Source organism: Rhipicephalus microplus, chromosome X (genome assembly GCF_043290135.1).
Source record: "Rhipicephalus microplus isolate Deutch F79 chromosome X, USDA_Rmic, whole genome shotgun sequence".
Taxonomy (NCBI): Eukaryota; Metazoa; Arthropoda; class Arachnida; order Ixodida; family Ixodidae; genus Rhipicephalus; species Rhipicephalus microplus.
The window spans coordinates 330,224,311-330,244,765 of record NC_134710.1 but is presented as its reverse complement, the minus strand read 5'-3'; the positions used below and the strand labels follow the sequence as shown (position 1 = coordinate 330,244,765).

At 43.8% G+C, this 20,455-nt stretch overlaps 1 protein-coding gene across 1 annotated transcript; it reads right to left on the bottom strand.

Moving 5' to 3' along the window:
• Nucleotides 1-491: 491 nt before the first annotated feature.
• Nucleotides 492-2,316, bottom strand: LOC119161248 (aquaporin-10). Its single transcript, XM_037413621.2, has 2 exons — nucleotides 1,871-2,316; nucleotides 492-1,117 (listed from the first exon to the last, which is right to left on the bottom strand). Exons 1-2 carry the CDS (start codon nucleotides 2,258-2,260, stop codon nucleotides 626-628), a joined length of 882 nt encoding a protein of 293 aa, XP_037269518.2. The 5' UTR covers nucleotides 2,261-2,316; the 3' UTR covers nucleotides 492-625.
• Nucleotides 2,317-20,455: the final 18,139 nt, after the last annotated feature.

Below are 20,455 nucleotides of genomic sequence, written 5' to 3'. Positions count from 1 at the left end.
GGCAGCCTCTCACTGGGGAAGCGCCACCGGAGGAACGCAACCATTGTCTGCGCAGTCTATCAGAACAAGGATGCATGTAACGGAAGAGTTCTGGCGCAAGGCGACGCGAGCGTCGCCTTCCGCCAGAACTCTTCTGTTACGTGCATTTTAGCGGTGTTACAGAATGAATGGGCGATCAGGGTCTGAATCACCGTACACAAGCGCGCTCATTTTGAATGCTTGGGCGTTGTCCGTCGTATATCCCTAGTGTAACGTGAGCCGCAAGTGGCAAAGCCCGGCTCTGTGCTCAGCGCTGAAATCCAGGTAACTGGAGCTGTTTGGCGCAAAGAAAAGTCAGTCTAGAGACAGACGTGCTGCAGCTGGGCAACACGCGCGCAGAACAAGGCACTACATTCTGGGACCACTAGACTACGTAGGCGGATGTGCACAAAAAAAAAATAGTGGTGATCATAACGACAGTGCATGTGTCCTGTATATGGCTGGAAGACTGATGCATAAAAAACTCAGCATTTATTAGATGTATAAGAAGGAAATACGGCTAAAACGCAAAAAGGTTAAGTTACGTATGTGTGTATAGATATACACAGGCTACGCATATACAATCCGTGGCATGAGCTGGTAGGCCTCAGGCGCAGATCTTCGCATTTGAGAGTAGGGGTCTTTTCTCATCCTCATCTACTTCATCCTCGTCCTTCCAGTGGTTGTCGACGGCTAGTTTGTAGATCCAAACTCCGATAACTGCGCCAAGGTGCGGGCCGACCACCGGCACCCAAAACCAATTGTACGAGCGGAAGGAAAACACTGCGGAGCCCCAGCCACACATGGCCGTGAAGATCCTCGGAGCAAGGTCACGAGCAGGGTTCAGTGGATTGCCGCAGTTATACGAGAAGGCGTACATGCAGGCGGAGACCGTGAGGCCGACGAGGAGAGGCTGCTGGCCGCGGGATACCGCCATGTTACGTCCATCGGTGATTGCACAGATGCCGAGTAGCAGCACTGCAGTGCTGACAGTTTGATCCAGGAGGCACGTGAGCGTTGACACACCGGGAGCAGGAAAGCAGGAGAACACTGGAGCCGTGGCGTTGGTGCCGTACACAATAGCGAGGTTTACGTCCACCTGCGAAGCATCAGGCCATGGCACAAGAATTATAAGGTGCCGTGACGTGGCTGACTAACGAGCAAGTATGAGGCAATCGAGGATTATTGATGGAGACGGTGAACTGGTGCGGAAAAAGAAGAACGAGAGTTTGCTTAGATTCAGCAAAGTTCGACAATGAGCGCAGCACAGACTACGGCAATAAAAATATACGCAAACAAAAGAAGGGAGGGGGCATGACCACAGTGGAATCTTGTAGGGTGGAACCACGCGGAAGCTTAAGATGAATCAAAGAAAAAGGTGCTAAAACTACGAAGGCCGAACAGACGAAGAGAGCGTGGGCAGAAGAGGATGCAAAAGAATCAGCGGCGTGCCTCCCCCCCCCCCGATTTAATCCAAACAAGTGAACTCCCTTCGAGTCTTACGTGCAGTGATGCACCGCAAAACTACGCCTCAGTGCCGTGACGCACATAAAAAGAATGGTGAGCGCCAAGAAATGACTTATGTAAGATGGGCATAGATTGCGACGAGAAAGGGAAACTTGTGTCCGTGAAGGATCCATTAACGAAACAATGGGCATGAGCGATCAAGTCTAACTTGCCCAGTCTAACATTAAACAAGATTATCGACCATGGTTGTTCCAACTTATCGGATCACTGGAGTGAAAATGAAGACGTCGAATACGCTGCTCGAGCTTAGTCAGCTAAGCTCGCTCCCATCTGGATGCTATTGTCACTTGTGAAAGACTGTTAAGTGTGCCCACTGCAAACTTACCTGGGAAAGTGCGTCGGCGTACACCAGGTAAACTAGACCGGAGGCCAGGAAAGCACCGAGGTACTGTGCGGTGACGTACGCGAGCACGTTGCACCAGCCAAGCTTTCCGATGGTGGCCAAGGCGACCGTGACGGCCGGGTTCAGATGGGCACCGGACACTCCTCCTGCAACCAGCACGCCCAGGAAGACAGCGAGACCCCAGCCCAGAGGTGCGGCAGCGAGGCCCACGGAGCCCAGCTGGAAGACGGCGAGAGAGGCGAGCACGCAGTCGCCGACCAGGGTGAGCACGAGAGTGCCCACCATCTCGGCAAGCGCCTGGCGAGCTAGCGTGTTCTCGATGCAGCATCCGGTCACTTGTCGCCAAGCGCGGGTCACGGTGTTGGGCTTCATGGCTTCTCCTGCTGCTGAATTCCGTGTCCTGCTGACCGCCGCAAGTCTAGTGAACGCGCAGTGCGTTTGCCACTCGTTTTATATAGCTGTTACACGTGGTCACCGTCATTGCAGGTCACTGCGGATGATTTATTGTCGTATCCTCGATCATATACATGAAGCCATAAGCTGAGCTGCCGAGCTGAAAAGCTTTGATAGAAATGACATATGTATCAACTGTAGCCTGAAAACACCTAAGTGCTCATGCGCAGCAGTTTCCTTGCGCGCTATCGTATATGTTAGTGGCCAAGCGAAATCCTGGCAAATCGGCATACGTAAATGCTTTCTTCATCACGAGAATGGCTCGGTATACACTGGTTTGTATTGTATGTTACTAGCTCTACAGCGCTTTGCCTTGTGTCTTTCTTTCTTTGTCTCCGTCTGTATGCGATGTGAAGTTCCTAGTATGAGTGTACCGTATATAGACATTTCTAATATACAGTAACGGACAAATGACGACGGGAACAAAAAACTACGAAGCACAATGTCTTACACAAATCGCAACCTCTTTTTTATGGACCTCCTTGCTGCGCAACTGTTGGAGGTGGAGAATAATGTAATTGTCAGTGTAGCTGCAACGTGTTTGAAAAATAATTAAAGGGACACTAAAGAGAATAATAGCTTAGTAAATTACTTTTGAACGATTTGGAAATCACCACGCCCGCCGGGAGAAGACGTTCGAAAAGCGAAAAAAAAAAAACGCGCAAAAAGGAAATGTGTGGGGCGACGCCACCTCGAAATACCCTCACCAAATGCCGTAACGTCATAGATTTTGACATCGTCTACTGCGTCCTACGTGGCTCCTAATCGGCACAAATGGAGTACATTGACCCTTGAGAGGGTCATATACCAAGTTTTATGAAATGTCGTCGCCAAAATGCGAATTCACTATAAAATTTATGACGTCATGCACGTATACATCAGCGCTGCACTTCAAAATGGACCTTGGACCTCAATTTGCTCCGCTATCATCAACTCATGAAACTATAAATTAACGAAATTACCATTCTTGCAGTGCAACGTGTCAATATAAACCAATTTAAAGTTTTCTTTGCAACTTTTTTACAGTAATTTGCAGCTTTGCGTCTGGTAATGCCGAAATTCAATCATAAGTGCTCCAAAGTATCGTATAACTAATGCTAGTGTCATTCATTCAGGGCGATTTTTATGCAAATTCGATGAACTAACTAAGCATACGGCATTAGCACATGCCCAGGCTGAAAAAGTTGCTTGTTTGGACGCATTTGATACACGTCTCGCTGAACTTGAAGATCGATCACGTCATGATAATTTAGTATTCCGAGGTATTCCTGACAGGAAAGAATCATGGCAAGCAACTGAAACCAAGCTAATTGATTGATATGTGGGGTTTAACGTCCGAAAACCACCATATGATTATGAGAGATGCCGTAGTGGAGGGCTCCGGAAATTTCGACCACCTGGGGTTCTTTAACGTGCACCCAAATCTGAGCACACGGGCCTACAATCTTTCCGCCTCCATCGGAAATGCAGCCGCCACAGCTGGAATTTGATCACGCGACCTGCGGGTCAGCAGCCGAGTACCTTAGCCACTAGACCACCGAGGCGGGGCAACTGAAACCAAGCTAATGACAGCAATAAAATCAGTTTGCGATTGATTTTTCGATGGTGCATGGAGGCACACATTGCCTCAGTTCCTCCAGTTCTAACAAGTACCACCCCATCATAGCAAAATTTTCGCACTTCAAAACACGGAAAATAATAATTGCTCAGAGAAACCAATTTAAAGAACAAAATGTTTCAGTTGGTGAATATTTTTATTACCCACCCACACCACTCGCAAAAAAAAAAAGAACTATTTGAATTCAGTAACACCGAACCTGGCTCTTCCAACTTCAAGCTCCGTTACAATAAATTGTTTTTGAGCAATAAATCGTATATGTGCACGACGCTATTAGTGATTCTGTCCTTGAACTCATTCATAATGCATGTAACAGGTACTGGACTAAATCATACGAATGCACGACGTCGATACAATAGAAAAACGAAGAAACACAATTATAAAACGCCTCATGCAGCCTCATTTAATACCTAACAATTCTTTTTACAAATATAAGCAGTCTAGATAGATATGTGGGGTTTTACGTCTCGACACCACTATACGATTATGAGAGACGCCGTAGTGGAAGGCTCCGGAAATTTCAACCACCTGGGGTACTTTAACGTGCACCCAAATCTGAGCACACGGGCCTACAACATTTCCGCCTCCATCGGAAATGCAGCCGCCGCTGCCGGGATTCGATCCCGCGACCTGCGGGTCAGCAGCCGAGTACCTTAGCCACTAGAGCACCGCGGCGGGGCATACAAAAAGTCTGCAGGTCCATAAATTCCTCTCGTTGTCATCAGCAATCGACACGTGCGACGCGAAAATTATCGCCCTTTGCGGAAACTTGGCTTCCTGCACATGTGCGTGATTGCAATATTTTTTATGGCTCTATAACTTCGCTATCTGCAGGTGTTTCCGCACTGAGCGTTGAGGATGGGGCGTTGTTCTCGCCGCTTCGAAAGATATTCCGTCCTTTGATATAGACATTAAAGCGCATCTTCAGAGCGTATGAACCTACCTAACACTCAGTCACACATGCATAGATAATCCTTGTTATCTGCTATCGCTCGCCTTCATCATCTGCCACTTTCATTGACAATTTACGTGATGCTATTAACTTCGTTTCTTCACGATTTCTGCCATCGCCTTTGATCTTTTCTTATTTGGCGACCTTAATTTGCCCAACTTCCTTTAGGACACACATCTACCCGGTATAAAAGCATTTTCAACTCAGGCAAAAAAAAAAATGTGGTGAACATTGTTCCGTGTTTTTACTTTCCCAACTTGTATACCCAGCGCCCCCGAATTACTTCCAACACTGCGAGAATGTTTGACTTAGTTCTAACTAATTGTGCAGATCTAGTTTCCCCCATACGTTTTCTATACAAAATTTGCGGTCATTTTTTCATAAGCCTCACAATTAACGCAATCCCTCTTCAACAAACTAAGGTTAATGAAGTTATTCGTTATTATAAAAAGGCTAACATTGAGGACATTACAATAAATTAGGCTTATTTCTCGACAGTTTTTTACTAGCTCTGATACTCATTCAATTGAGAATAACTGGGAGATTTTCGTGGACGAGATACGTCTGTTTACAGAAAAATACATTCCCAATCGTGTCATGATTTCGAATAAACAAGCCCATTTATATATCCATAGTCCTTCAATGGTATAACTCATACATTAAGCGAATGTATAACAGATAGAAATATGGCTCTATCACTCAGCTGAATCTTCTAATAAGACGTGTTCGGAATCCTACAATAATGCTAATCGTGCAATTTTGTATTTCCACTGAAAAAAAGCTAAAGATTATTACTTATTCCACACACTACCCGAAACGAATGATCATAACAAATCTGGCGTGAACCCCCTCTTGCGATAGCACTATCATCCTGCCATATAAGGTGACGTATCCCATGTGACGCATTCGCGATCGATCTTAATCACACATCTTCTAAGAATTCTTTTGGTTTAGAGCAATATTCACCTACTGGACACCAATTCATGCGGCGATCTTATAATAGATCCTGTAACAGTTCAATCATCTGGCATTGCTGGACTCATTAATAAGTTACCATTTAACTCAGCTCCGGGTTTCGATGTCCCCTTTTTTGGGAGTAATAAAGTTTTGATCATCATCATCATCGATGGCGTTAGCAGCAAATTTAAAAAAAAAACACTGGCGTTTTCAGATTTATCAAGTTGATCGAAATTATTCAGCAATGGAAAGTGGAGAAGGTGGTTCTCCTACTACATACGTCCGGCAGCTGCTAGAACTCACACATAAATTACCGTCTGCTCTCGCTACGCAGTACGGGTCGCAAACTTTTGGGACACGTAATTTTTACAACCTTGGTTAACTTTCTCGATTCTAACTCATTTTTCACCACAGCTCAGCATGTTTTTTTTTTTTGTAAAACATACTTAGGCGAAAAGCAGCAAGTATCATTTACTGATGGACTTCACAGTATTTCAGATCGCATGTCATCTGCTGTGTTTTAAGATTTTAGTACAGCATTTGACAAGGTTGGCCATCAACTATTTCTTTTCAAACTAACTCTTTTAAACCTCTACAGTAACATACTGAAATGAATTGAACACTTTCTTTGTAGCCGCTATCAGTTTGTTGTTGCTGCTAATAATCATATACCTCACTTTTAACTGAGGTTTGTTCTGGTGTGCAGCGGAAATCAGGGACCACTCATTTTGCTAATCTATATTAACAATCTACCATCTGTATTGACTTCTCACGTTCACTTGTTTGCTGACGATTGCGTAATTCATAGTGAAATAACCAGCACTGACGATTCTAACGAGTTTCAATCATATTCGAACTACATAAGTGCTTGATGTAATACCCGGCGAATGGAACTAAATATTAACAAATGTAAAACTTTGCACGCTCATAGAAATTCTACCACCCTTCCATTCCACCATTTGAATAATATTCCCTCATAGATCCTGTAAATTCGTTCAATTACTTGGGTGTTCATATAATTTCCTGTTCTCTTCACATCGAGTACATAATCGTTAAAGCTAACAGCACGCTTCGTCACCCTAAATTAGAGTATGCTGCAGCATTGTGGACTCAAACATCAAAGACCTCATATTTTGTCTAGAGTTCGTTCAAAATAATGCAGTTAGATCTATTTATAACCGTACATCCAGCACATCTTCAATGAAAGTTAACCTATATGTCTTCCATCACTAGCATCTATAGGGGAAGAAAATAGTTCGCTTAACTTCGTTTCATAAGTTATACGATCATCATTTTCTTCCAAAAGGACTTCATTTCACAGCCACATTACTTATCACACCGTATCGATCATCGCTTCAAGGTCAGAATTCCTACAGAAAATACTAACACTCTCAATCATTCCTTTTCCCCAAGAACATCTCGGCATTGGAACCGCGTTCTTATTTACATAGCCACAACCAATGATGACAAACTTTATCGCAAGACAGTAGCTAGTATTACTTAACTTGGAAATTATAACATGTTCTTGTTACTGTTCTTGCTGCCGAGTAATTAATAACAAGTTAGCTAACCTTTTATATGCATGAATTGGTGTCATGTAACCTTGTTCGTTCCTGTTAGCACTAGCACTTCTTCGGCAAAGCAGTTTCTAACTACATTGTATGTATACTGTTGCTACCAGTCGGTTCTTGTACAACTTCCTGTTTACCAATGAATATATATATATATATATATATATATATATATATATATATATATATAGGAGAGAGAGAGAGTAGAGAGTCAAGTTGGTATCGTCCGTGAAAACGGTAGCAATGGAAGTGTTTATTTCGACAGTTTCGACCAGAGTCTGGCCTTCGTATTCATATATTAACTTGATATACGTATATTCCTCAAGAAAATGAAAGTGCATTTGTTGTTTCCCTGATGCTGTCGATAATTCGCCATTCGGTTAATACGGACAGATTTTCCAGTCCCTGCACGTTACAACTACCACGCAGCATGATTTTAAAAGACAGGAACGGCGTTGTGCGAAGCGAACGAAGCCCATGTTGTTCCCAGTAGACTGGAGCAGCCATGCACCACAACTTTTTCGTTATTGAAGATTAATTAGTAATAACTGTATTGATAGTTCGACAAGCACTCACGAAATTATCTTGGTGTCAGTGAGGCATATGATGGCCTGTTCAAATGACGTCTAACTGCGCTGTTTGCAGAAACGTACTGATTGTGATTGCGTTTTCATTTTTTTTTCAGCTAATAAAGAGGACTGAATCGAAAAAAAATCTTTGTATTTATAGTTAGGTGCTCATCAGACAACTCTATATCTTATTCATTTATTAAGCTCTTAGTGTCAATTAACTCTACAGAGGGGGGTGTTAAAAATGTGAAAAAGAAGAGTGAAAGTACAAAGAAGCAGTAGTACATTGTTTCTGATTTCGTAACAATAGTTGATGAGACGCATAACCAAAATTAGTCGAAGAGACAATTACGCCAAGGAATGCACAGATTATGTTGCCTTTAACTGCAGTGTACCAATTCTGACGTAAATTGAAAAAATAAATCTGTGAAAAATCGCCCCTTCCGTCAGTGAGATTATGAGAGGCACAGTACCACATGAGTTTATAGCAGAAGTATACGTACTAAAAAAAAGAACAGTCCAATGTTCTGAATTATACAACAAGAGCTCTTAAATACAAGGTACAAGTAACAGTGCAATGTTGTTAACTATACAATAATGGCTGTTTGAGGTTAATTGTTGTTAACTATGCAATAAAGGCTGTCTGAGATTGTGAAAATTTACCCCGACTCGGGTTAACCTCACGTGATCGGGACGTAATGCTTGCTGCATGTGCACGCTGACAAAGCGTGAGAATCAAATCGGCGAACGTGAGCGGCACGAACGTACCCGTACTTAATACAGAAATACGGTGCGCAAATACGGTGAGGCAGATATGGTAGCGCTCCTCCTCTCCAGTGACAGTGCGTCCCTCGGAAGACAGGTCCCTCGTTGACAGCGCATAGGCTGGCAGGTCACAACGAGGTGTAACAACCACACAGTAATTTTTGAAATAGCTTTTGTGGTGTTGGGTGCATTCACTCGCAAAAAGTCAACGCCCGGGAAAGGATGAGCGGTATGGTGATACCATGCCGCGTTTGCGTAACTGGCTGAACGAACCTATTGTCGATTACATATTCGGCGAATGTCTTCTAGTTTGGTCCTACAGCAGCCTCCTCATTGAAGTTACCCATCGCCTTCAATGGAGAACCTTCGCAGTATAAGAACTGTTTATTTAATTTTCGATTGACGTATGAGGCCAATTTTTACTGGAGCAGCATGTGGTGTAAACTTTGTCTCATTTGATGGCCAAAATGATGACTTCATTCGTGATTTTTTTTTCTGGTGAAACTTACAAACCTCCGTCGTCTGATAATATTTTTTAAGGGCCAGTAAACAACCCCGAGGTCCAAAAATTGTTATCAAGAGAAATATGCGCACTTTTACTTCGTGAACATGCTGCCGCAAAAATTTTGCAGATGCGTGCTATATTAAGGAAGTTACAGGGGCTACAACATCGGTTTGAGTTGGTTTCAAATTTTAGCGCGGCCTCGCCACTCTTCTCTCTCACAGGGAGGGGAAGACATAAAGTCGTCGTCGTGATTCATTTAGACCAATCGACGAGCGGCGTGCTACGTGAAGTCATTGATCAGCGACATTGCGTCACTGACCATGAAAGGAGGATTGGTCAGGCGTAGAAAAGGAGTGCGGGGATTGTATTTCAAAACAGAGGCCCATGCTTGGCTTGCCGCGCTATAATATTCTGCAAACGGGATCGCCATGGTCTACTCTACGAATTGCCGAGCTTTCTTGAAGGGTGTAAAAAAAAAGTCAGAGCCTGTTGACTGGCCCTTTGACAGACAGTATACCTTCAGTAGAATAAACATTCCGTACTTCGATATTGATCCACAGCTCAATATTACACAATAGAAAATGCTAACATAGTACGCTTTGACAAAATTTCTGGAGAGGTATGTGGCAGAAACAGTAAGAGTAATTAATGAGTTTCGAATAGCTTACCCGAACGCTTTTGCTTTATACGTAAGCCATAGTTGGTACTAAATTGAAAAACGAGATGCTCATAGAAATTAGTTTTCTGATAAACAACACTCACACGACACTCAGTGAAATCTGAAAGGTTTTCTCGTGACCAGATTTTTTTCTCTCAAAAATTTTAGCAATTTCTAGTTTGCAAAGCGACAAATTGAGCACTTTTTTTTTTCGAATCTACTTGAGATGGTCTTCAAATTGGCCGAGTTGCTGGGCGTGGAAATGACCGCCACATGTACCCACATGCCCGAACTCAGAAGTCTTCAACAAGCCCAAATGCTTGCCGTCATAAAAATTAGCAGCGTAATTGTTTGACACACGTTACCCGTACAATGAAAACTTCCATTTACGAAGCGTACATGCAAATCCCCTTCGCGTGGTATACACGGTAATTTTTCTGGGAGGCGCCCATTTTTGTACTCAGGTTGTGTTGTATTTATTGTGATGCTTATTGTCCAGCGCACACAAGTAACTGGCCTTCGAAGTATATACGCCACTCACCACTGGTTTAGTGGCGCTCCACTGGTGACCCGAAGGTCGCGGGATCGAATTCCAGCTGCGGTAGCCGCTTCTCAAAGCAGGCAGAATGCTAGGGGGCCGTGTACGTTGAAGAGCACCATGTGGCCAACATTTTTGGAGTCCGGCTCTTCGGCGTACCTCATAATCATATTGCCGTTTTGGAACGTAACAAGCCAAGGGGGGTGAGTGAGAATTTATTAGAAGGCAGAGAGGTCGGCCTGAGCTAATTCGCTCGAGCCTGCTACTCTGCACTCTTAAAAAAAGTTAGTAAAAAGGTAGAAACTGCAAGCAAGTAGGTAGTAACTGCAAGCGGTTCCTACCTTTCTTCGACCGTTACTACCCTTTTGCTACCTGTTTACTACCTACGTTAGTAAACAGTTACTAGCTGCAACCATTACTAACTTTTTGCAACCTCTTTACTACCTACGTTAGTAAACAGTTAGTAACTGAAATGAAAGAGGTAGTAACTGCAGCCGTTGCAACCTTTCTTGCCCCGTTACTACCTCTTCGCTACCCGGCTTTTGACTATCTAATCCAAAATATTGTGTGAATGCTATTCTGATAATTTATGAGAGGAATTGTCTCGACGTATTATCATTAAACTGAAAAATGACGCGGAAGGTATTTGTAGATCAAGAAAATCCATTTTGTTTCAAATTATGCAACCGAGATGTGTAAACGTCATTCTGATATTGTTAAAACGGAGAATTACAAGTTAACGAACCATAAGCTAGTGATACACGCGTCGTAATAGACAATTATAACAAACTTAGTAAATTACAGCACATATTAACAAGACCGGCAGATTAAAATAACCAGACGGTCACATTTAGCCTCGAGGACAGTCACAGTTAATCGACTGCCGCGTGTCTCTAAATATTGTCATTGTTTTGGCGCGTCAAACCCACAAAACTGAGAATGAGTTGGGTACTTTGTTCCGGCCACTTTACATAATGCCTTTTTGTGGCCATTTTATAATGAATAAATATAACATATAATTTTCTATAAGTAGGGCTCATTAAAAGTCTTGTGCTACGTCACCAAATAAACGTAACCAGGTAGTATAATATGGTGCTATAGATTTATATTTGTTAAAATTCATCCTGAAACGGAAGTGCTTTCCTGTGGCAGATATGCCCCTGCGAAGTAGGGGCTATATATACCCCACGCTTACTTCTTTCTACAAGTACACGTAAAAATTAGTGAACTTGTTTGGTCTCTGCGTTCTTCGCATTCATGGCACACCTCTCTTCTTACCCGAATCGGCCTAGTTGTAAGACATGGATTAACCAACATTAGCAGTGAAGAAATAATAAGCCAAAATGAATGAACTGGGTAGTATCGGTTACTACTTCTTTTTCTTGAAACCTTCAAAGTTACTACCCATGGGTTGTAACGGCTAGGGCAGTAACAGTTACTAACTCCTGGTAGTAACAGCAGAGGTAGTAACTATTACCACCCTTGCCGTTACGAACTGTAGTTACTACCAGGGTTGTAACATATGTGACAAACCATTACTAACCCAAAGTTAGCAAGTACTACCACCTTTTTTCTAAGAGTGTACACTGGGGATAAGGGAAGGGGGAAGGAAAGAGGGATGAAGGGTGATGATGGGGACAAGAAGAGTGGTGCGTATGTACAGTAGCCACTTGGCATAGTACCCTACAGTCTAGCATCTAGTCCAGTGCTTTTTATAAAATCTAAAACAGCCTTTGTAGCAGTTTTTGACACTGTTTGGTCGTTCATTGCTGACAATATGTGGCTTTCACTCAATGGCGTTCGTCCGATGCTTGCCAACGTTGCAGTTAGCATTGTTCTTTGCGCCACGTATCATGTACAGTCACAAAATATGTGAGCTAAAGCTTCGCGCACTTGGCAGCGCTCACAATTCGGGCTGTCCGCACGGCCGATTAGGTGGGTGTAGTGGCAAGTGAAAGCGACTCCCAGGTGAATCCGGTGCAGTATATTACCATGTCTTCGGTTGATTTTATCTGGAAGACGAAAAGTCATACCGGGGTCTGTTTCCCGCGGACGCTTGTTCCGGTGATCTGGTAGCGACCAGTGAGGGGCAGCGCTTTCGCGCATGAGCGATCTCAATAATGTGTTGACGTCACTTCGAGAATACGGTACTTTGACGTACATAGGAGCGTTGTATACTGCCGCTCTTGCTTCGCTATCGGCCGTTTCGTTGCCAACCAGGCCGCAGTGTCCCTGAATCCATTGGAGTGTAATCAAGTGACCACTCCTGTATGTTAGGTCAAATGCTTGGACGATACCTAACGCTAACTCGTAAAATTGGCCTCTTCTTGAGCAAGAGTGGATAGCTTGAAGCGCTGATTTTGCATCGGACAGAATAGTTCATTTAGGCGGTGCTTGGTCGTTCACAAATTTTATGGCTTCCTTTATAGCAACCAGTACTGCAGCTGTCGAAGATGACCTGTGATCTAACTTGTACTGTCGGGAAATACAGAGTTGAGGGATCACGAAGGCTGCATCTGAGGCGGACGAAGTTACGGATCCATTGCTGTAAATGTGCACAGAGTCGCTGTATTGGTCATCCAAATGTGCCAAGGTGAGTTGCTTGAGGGCAATATAAGAAACACGCGACTTATACGAAATTCGACGTATGTGAAGGCACACCAGCGGTTTAGTCAATGTCCATGGAGGAACTGCAGGGATTACGGCTGGTGCAAAGCCTGAAGGGATCATGTGTCTATGCGTATCGAGGCATCGCGAATAGGTACAGCCTGGTCGGTCCGCTTCTAGTGAAGACAACGGGGGCTGTGTGTATAGGGTCAGCAGACAAAGGTGCACTCGAAGAGGCTCACAGAATGTGTAAACCTGTATAGGGTAGGTGCGGGACTTCTCTATAGTGCCAGAGGTTGACGTGCACCGTGGCAGGCCAAGGCATATTCTCAGTGTTCGTGCCTGAAGGCTCTCTAAAGTACGAAGGCACGTTGCCCGCATGCCGGAAAGTACAGGTGAGCTGTACCGTATATAGCCCACAAATCATGTCTTGTGTAACTGCAGAAGACTTTTCTCTGAAAGGCCCCATCTCAGTCCTGCTATAACACGAAGAACACACACAAAACTGATAAAGAAGAAACACCGCATGTTCCATGCATTTGTCAAGTCCCGTGACATGAATATGCTAAAGGAATATAAGAAGTACAGAAATCAACTTAATTTTGAGTTGAAACAGGCCAAAATAAACTATTGCGCAGATGTTTTCAGCAGAATAAGCAATGACCCAAGGAAAATCTGGGATGAGGTCAGAGACCTGCTGGGCCACAAACCTCGCAGCAATGTAACTTCCATAGAGACAGAAGCGGGTGTCCTTAGTAATGTTAATGCAGCGACAGCATTTAACAAGTATTTCGTAACATGCTGTGACACCCAAGATGACACCGATAGTGAGGTTCTACATCTGTTGCCAAACAGTTTTAGTATTCCCAATACAATTGTGTTAACCCCTGTCACATGCACCGAAGTTGAAAAAAGCATTAGGAAAATAAAAAACAAATGTGCAGCAGGGTACGACGAAATAAAACCTGTGCCGATAAAAGACGTGGCCGATGTGTTATCTGCTCCCTTAGCGTATATTATCAATCTTTCTTTCTCCACGGGCATTTTCCCAGATAAGCTGAAAATTGCTCGCGTATGTCTGATCTTTAAAGGCGGCAATCGGAAACACATGACCAACTATCGGCCCATATCAGTGCTACCTGTTCTTTCGAAAGTTTACGAAAGTACATTGAACAAGCGGCTCCAGGATTTTTTTGATAAATACACTGTTAAAAATAATGCACAATTTGGCTTCCAAAAAAATAAATCAGCAGAGCTTGCATTACTTTAAATAAAAGATCACATAATAGGAAATTTTGAGAAAAAATTATATACAGTTGGGCTATTCATAGATCTGCGCAAAGCGTTTGATACCGTATGTCATGACATCCTCTCGCATAAATTAAGCTCATGTGGTATACGAGGAATTGCACACGACCTATTGAAAAGCTATTTAGCAAATCGACACCAATTTGTGAGCATAAATAACGTGCAATCAGACTACGTCGTGGTCGAGAAAGGAGTGCCGCAGGGATCCATTTTGGGTCCCCTCCTATTTATAATTTATATCGATGAACTTTGCCACATTCCAGATTGACCCAAACTAGTAATGTACGCGGACGACACAACCTTTTTTTTTCGAGGGTTCTTCACTTGTCGACTTTGAAGAGAACGTCAATGTTTTTTTGAATCGACTCTCATCATGGCTGAAACTTAATAATCTGTGCTTAAACGCAAATAAGACCAAGTACATTCTTTTTTCCCCCGTGAATAAACCAAGAAATTTTAATATGACTATTATATCACTGTAAGCAAAAACTATCCGAGTTTGGTGTTTTTGCGGCTCTTGACCTCTGAAAACTCTCTCGCGTTTAAAATTACTACCTCGTGTGGGAGTAAAAGGCGGTACATGACATAGTTTTACCACCACCTCTCAGGCAAGTAGTAAAATGATGTCAAAATCCAGTTTTACCACGTAGGGAGTTTTCTGTCACGTGATTTTTAACCCGCGTTTCAGAGTTTATTACCACGTGACTGAAAATTTTGTGCAGCTGCTTCGGCGGCTTTTGCCCCATAGCCCCCGTGTGACGCTCTCAGTGATCGCTGAATGTACGCGAGGACCACAGATGTTTTTTTTTTGTTTTTTGGCATCGCCGTGCCTCAGGACTGACCTCGAGTCAACGCACTTTTACTGGAACTGGGGGCAGCATAAGCACAATAAGCGAGAACAGCATTCTGTGAACGAAAAAAGAAAGGCGGGGGGAGGGGGGCCTCTCAAAAAAGAAAAAAAAGAAAGAAAACCTGCCGTGGAAAGTTGTCCTACATATTTTCGCAAATTGTTGGCTTTTGCTCGGCGGTGGCCTTGGAGACAGACGGTGCAAGAATCTCGGTATCTGTGTGTCTAGTTGGGCTGATGGATCTCACGTGTTCCCTACGTCATCGAGCGACCGTGCGCTTCCGAGCGCCTCCGAACCTGCACGTCGCAAATATCTCGCTTCCGAGCCGAATCGCGAAGATCTGCCAGTGGTAACAAAATCAATCTGGTGTCATCGTCCGTGCTTGTTTACTGGAAAAGCAATAAGCAAAATGCTTCAATATGTCGTCGGCACCGAGCCGCGGCCGCCAGTGACCAGTGGGAGTGTGCCGCCGGGGCAGGTGAAAGAAGCATCGCATATATTTTGTTCCACAGTAGGCCATGTCTGCATGAGTAAAGTGCTGCCCGAATTGCCCGCTTCATGCACCAACTTTTCTCAAACTGTAGCACGAAGCCGATAAGAGGCAGACGGAACCAACAAGCGGCTGCCGGTGAGCACGAGGAAAACCTGGACGGTGGTCTTTCGTTGGAAGTATGCATACACCGCCCCGTCCCCGTAAGATAGCGGTCACGTGTTAATTTGTGTCCGAAATGACGACAAAATTCGCACAGGATATGTGTTCTGTGATCACCAGCTGTGTTTCATCGGATAGCTGTGCTCCTCGAAAAGGCCTAGCACGCCGTCGGTAAGCAGCTTGTATACGCAGGCGTGGACCGCTCTTCTACGCCCGTTGTGATGAATATGTGCTGCTACTGTGTTTGTGCACCGTCGCTCAATGAAAATCATTAAGCTACCATGGTTTGTGCGTATTTAGGTGTATTTTATGGACTTGTGCATCAGCAGTGCTAACACGCGTGGGGCCATGAGCCCGGTGTGCCAAGTAAATATTGGATAATCAAAAAGGTAAGATCGGGTAAATTTATAATAAAAGGTCGGTGTGACGTTTAGTGCTCTGCAGCCCACTATAAGTTTAAGCTTGCACCTTCAACCGTTGTTGTTAATCGATGAAAAAAAAAAGAGCTCTCTTACCGGTACTACACGGCCGGTCAAGAAGTAGTGCCTATGTATAGCGGATTGTCGAAGTGTAGTCGAGCAACGCGTGCAGTCTGTTCGAGTGGTGTATTAATCTGCATTTATTGTGTGTGCGTGTTTTCCTGTATGTGAATCTATGTCACCAATTCTGCCGTTTAATAAATTCAATCAATTCTGCTATTTCATAAATTTGTCGACTGTGGGCGAATGCACCCGTCAATTTTTATTTTTTTACCACCGGAAATAACTTCCAGAAATCACCGCAAAAACCTCGTGAAGGCAGTAAAAATTTACTCTCTCTATATTCGCTCAAAACCTCACTGGGGTAAATAATTACTACTCTCCCTACGTTCAAAAAGTCAGTTAGCACGAGAGTAAATTTTTACCTCGTTAGTAAGTGGTAAAAAAAAACACAGGAAAGGTAGTGCGCTAGAGGACAAATGGTTTACACAGTTTTTGAGGTTATTTCAGGTCATTTTTGTTTAGTGTGGCCACATATTAGAACAAGTTAACAGCCAAAAGTTCCTAGGTGTCTTGTTTCAAGAAGACCTATCTAGGAATGAGCACATAGCAAAGTTAAATTCAGAACTAAGTAAAAGGATTGGCTGCTTATGCAGGTTAAATTCTCTCATACCACTGTGGCTTAAAAACATCCTTTATTATACTCTCTTCTACTCACGACTTTCTTACTGCGCTCTCGTGTGGGGGACTACAACACTAAAGAACTATTATAAATTGGTTATTCTACAAAAGAGGGTTCTGAGAATTTTTGAAGACTTTCGTGGCCCTATACGTGACTTGCGGACAGAACCGCTATTTTCGAAATATCGCACGCTCAAAGCAAGCCAGATTTACTATTTTAAGTTATTTCAGTACATAAAACGCCATAGACTCTATCATTCACTGGATTCTCGTGATTCTCTGTAAGATTTTCGTACTTACGCTAGAAGGACTCCGAAGTCTCGAACGATCTACGGACGACAACACTCATCTTTTCAGATACTCCCGTTTTTAAACAAAATCGACAGCCTCCTAGATATAAATTGTACAGTTTCGAAGCATACGATCAGGATGGTACTGATCGAAAACAACATTGAATTTTCTTTACTATCGTTCTATGTGTCCTCTTTGCCTAAGTAGTATCTGATGCTTTTTATGTGTGCGTTCTTTTTCTATGCTTCCTGTGTATATTGTTATTTTTGTACATCTCTTGCAATAGCGATGAGAAATCGCAACTTATATCTATTGGTATTTAAAACATTGAGATGGTTATGTATATATTTGTTTACTAGAAGTAACACTTTATTACTGTTGTATGTGTTACAGTTTTTGCACATGTACCTTACGTATTTTTGTGTATTTTTGTATTTTTTCTGTATCCTGCAAAATTCTTATGTCAGCCTGTCAGCCTCACTGTATTTGGAGCAAAGGCCCTTTGTCAGGCTTTCAGCCTTTTGCCTTCGCTCCATTTTCTGTACTGGCACAGAAAGAAAGAAAGAAAGAAAGAAAGAAAGAAAGAAAGAAAGAAGGAAGGAAAGAAAGAAAGAAATAGATAAAGAAAGAAAGAAAGAAAGAAAGAAAGAAAGAAAGAAAGAAAGAAAGAAAGAAAGAAAGAAAGAAAGAAAGTTCCGCAGCGCAGTCACATGCTTCGACCAGGACAGGTTGTGATCGATGACGACCCCTAAATAGCGGTGGTGCTTGACTGCGGGAATCACTGCTCCGCCAGCGAAGGTTGGGTACCGCGACATTGATTTCTTCGTAAATGCCAACGCAGCACATTTTGCTATTGAAAGTTCCAGGCCCTGACAACGCAAGTACTTAGATGTTACTGATGTGCCTTAATTGTTGTAGCCTTGCTCGCAGTTGTGGTCGCGTTGCTCCAGATGCCCATATGCATATGTCGTCCGCATACGCACTGATTCTGACAACGTCAGGAAGCTCAGCTTCAAGGCCAACGAGTGCTATGTTAAAAAGCATGGGACTCAGGACGTCGCCTTGCGGAACTACACGGCTTACGAGGTGCCTGATCGTGTCGCCGTCCAATGTTGACATAAAAATTGTACGTCCTCTGAGATAGCTCACTATCCATGCGTGTAGTCGGCCACCTACGCCGATGTCTTCAAGTGTGTCAAGAATGGCCTCATGATGAATGCCGTCGTACGCGCCCTTTATATCTAAAAAAATTGCCCCTACCAATCTCCGACGTTGTATTGCCTTTTCAACAGAAGAAACTAGGTCTACAACACCGTCTATAGATGATCGACCCCTACGGAAGCCATTTACAAAATCTGGTAAGCCGACAATATTCTCCAGCAGCCATTCCTATCTTGCCAACACCATGCGTTCTATCAGCTTACCAATGCAACTGGCTAAGGCAATGGGTCTATAAGAAGACAACTCGTGTGAACACTTGCCTGGTTTCAGTAAGGCCACTATGCGGCTGCACTTCCAACTCTCTGGGACTGTCGCCGTTTTCCACGTAGAGTTGTAGAACGACAAGAGAGCCTGCCTAGCTTCCTGGCTGAGGTGATATAGAGCCGAAAAAGTAATTCCGTCAGGCCCTGGTGCGGACGACCGTCGGGACGCAGAAATCGCAGCGTCGAGTTCACGCATTGGGAATGGTAAGTCGAGGCGATCGTCGCTGGATGGCGGTGAGGCTAAACACGAAGGTAATATCGGTGAGGAGGACATACCTACGAGTAAGTGGCAGTAATCTTCTGCAACCTCTACTTCAGGTCGACCTTGCTTTAAAGCCAAAGCTCGGAAAGGGAACAACTGTTACATAGGCGTCTGAAGGCTTCGGACAATTTTTTATATTCGAGACAGGGGTTTTCTGGGATCAAGAGAGCTGCAAAACACCCTCCACCGTTGCCTGTCGAGCTTATCAAGGTGTCGCAATACATATCGTTGAGCTTGGCGTGCTATAGATTGTGGTTTCGTCCTCCTGTATTTTCTCTCTGCACGGCGACGGATTGCACGAAGGTATTCTTATTGTGCGTCAAGTTGTGATCTTGGTAGCGATACACTCACAAGTTTCGTATGTGTTGTTAAGGCTGATGCAATGAGGCTTTCTATTTCAGATATAGATTGAATGTTCCCGCACTGAGCGTTTACAGAAGCTTGGAATCCTGGCCAGTCTACGCTGTTCACAGGCAGGGGAGTCGAACGACGGAATCCTTTTAGCTGTATATATGTAGGGAGATGGTCACTTCCATGTGTTTCAATGTCTACCAACCAACAGGTGGTAGGCAAGAGACTTCTACTCACAAAACATACGCCCAGGCAGCTGCTGTACGATGCACCACGGAGGTAAGTAGGTGAGCCATCGTTAATGGACATCAGGCCCTGATTGAGCACAAAATCGGCAATGTCACTACCGCGGGTGTTCATTGAGGCAGAACCCCACATGGGATGATGTGCATTAAAATCTCCAACTAATACATGTGGGCCAGGGCAAGCTTGAAGCACAGACAAGAGATGAGAACAGTCCACGTGGCTTCTAGGAGGAATGTATCCACCATTGATTGATAATGAGCGTCGCTTGTGCTTTATAGATAGGCAAATATAGTCGTTAGAAGCATGAGGAGCCACGACATGCCTCACGTACGTTAAAGCTTGACGTACGCTTATAATCACTTTGCTCTCATTTCGATCATCGCGTGACCACAAAGTGACGTGTCTGGAAATCCGAAACGACGACATCATATTCGGCTCACATATAACAACCAACGTAAATTTGTATTTAAACATTCGTTGTCGAAAGTCAGACAATCGGCTTCGCAAACCTCGCGCGTTCCACTGCATTATAGCAGAGGTGCGCACACGTTCATCGAAGAAATTTGCCATATTGTTTATGGAAGGGCCAGCAGTAGCTGTTCCAGCACATTGAGGATCTGCACTGCTGTTTTCGCACCTGGCGTGTGTAGCTCGTTGAGAATAGCACGAATAGGTCTTAGTAGATGCTTCAGCATAGTTTGGTTCTGCTCAGTGTCTTGCCTATCATTTTCCGCCCTCTTTGAAGTTGCAGCCCATGATGTGGCTTTTTTAT

What these genes read in the sequence shown, in the direction of transcription:
- LOC119161248 (XM_037413621.2), bottom strand. Translation starts at nt 2,260, where the DNA reads ATGAAGCCCAACACCGTGACCCGCGCTTGGCGACAAGTGACCGGATGC. An exon ending in ACGCCGACGCACTTTCCCAG is followed by an intron (nt 1,118 to 1,870) that starts GTAAGTTTGCAG and finishes GATGCTTCGCAG; the next exon opens with GTGGACGTAAACCTCGCTAT.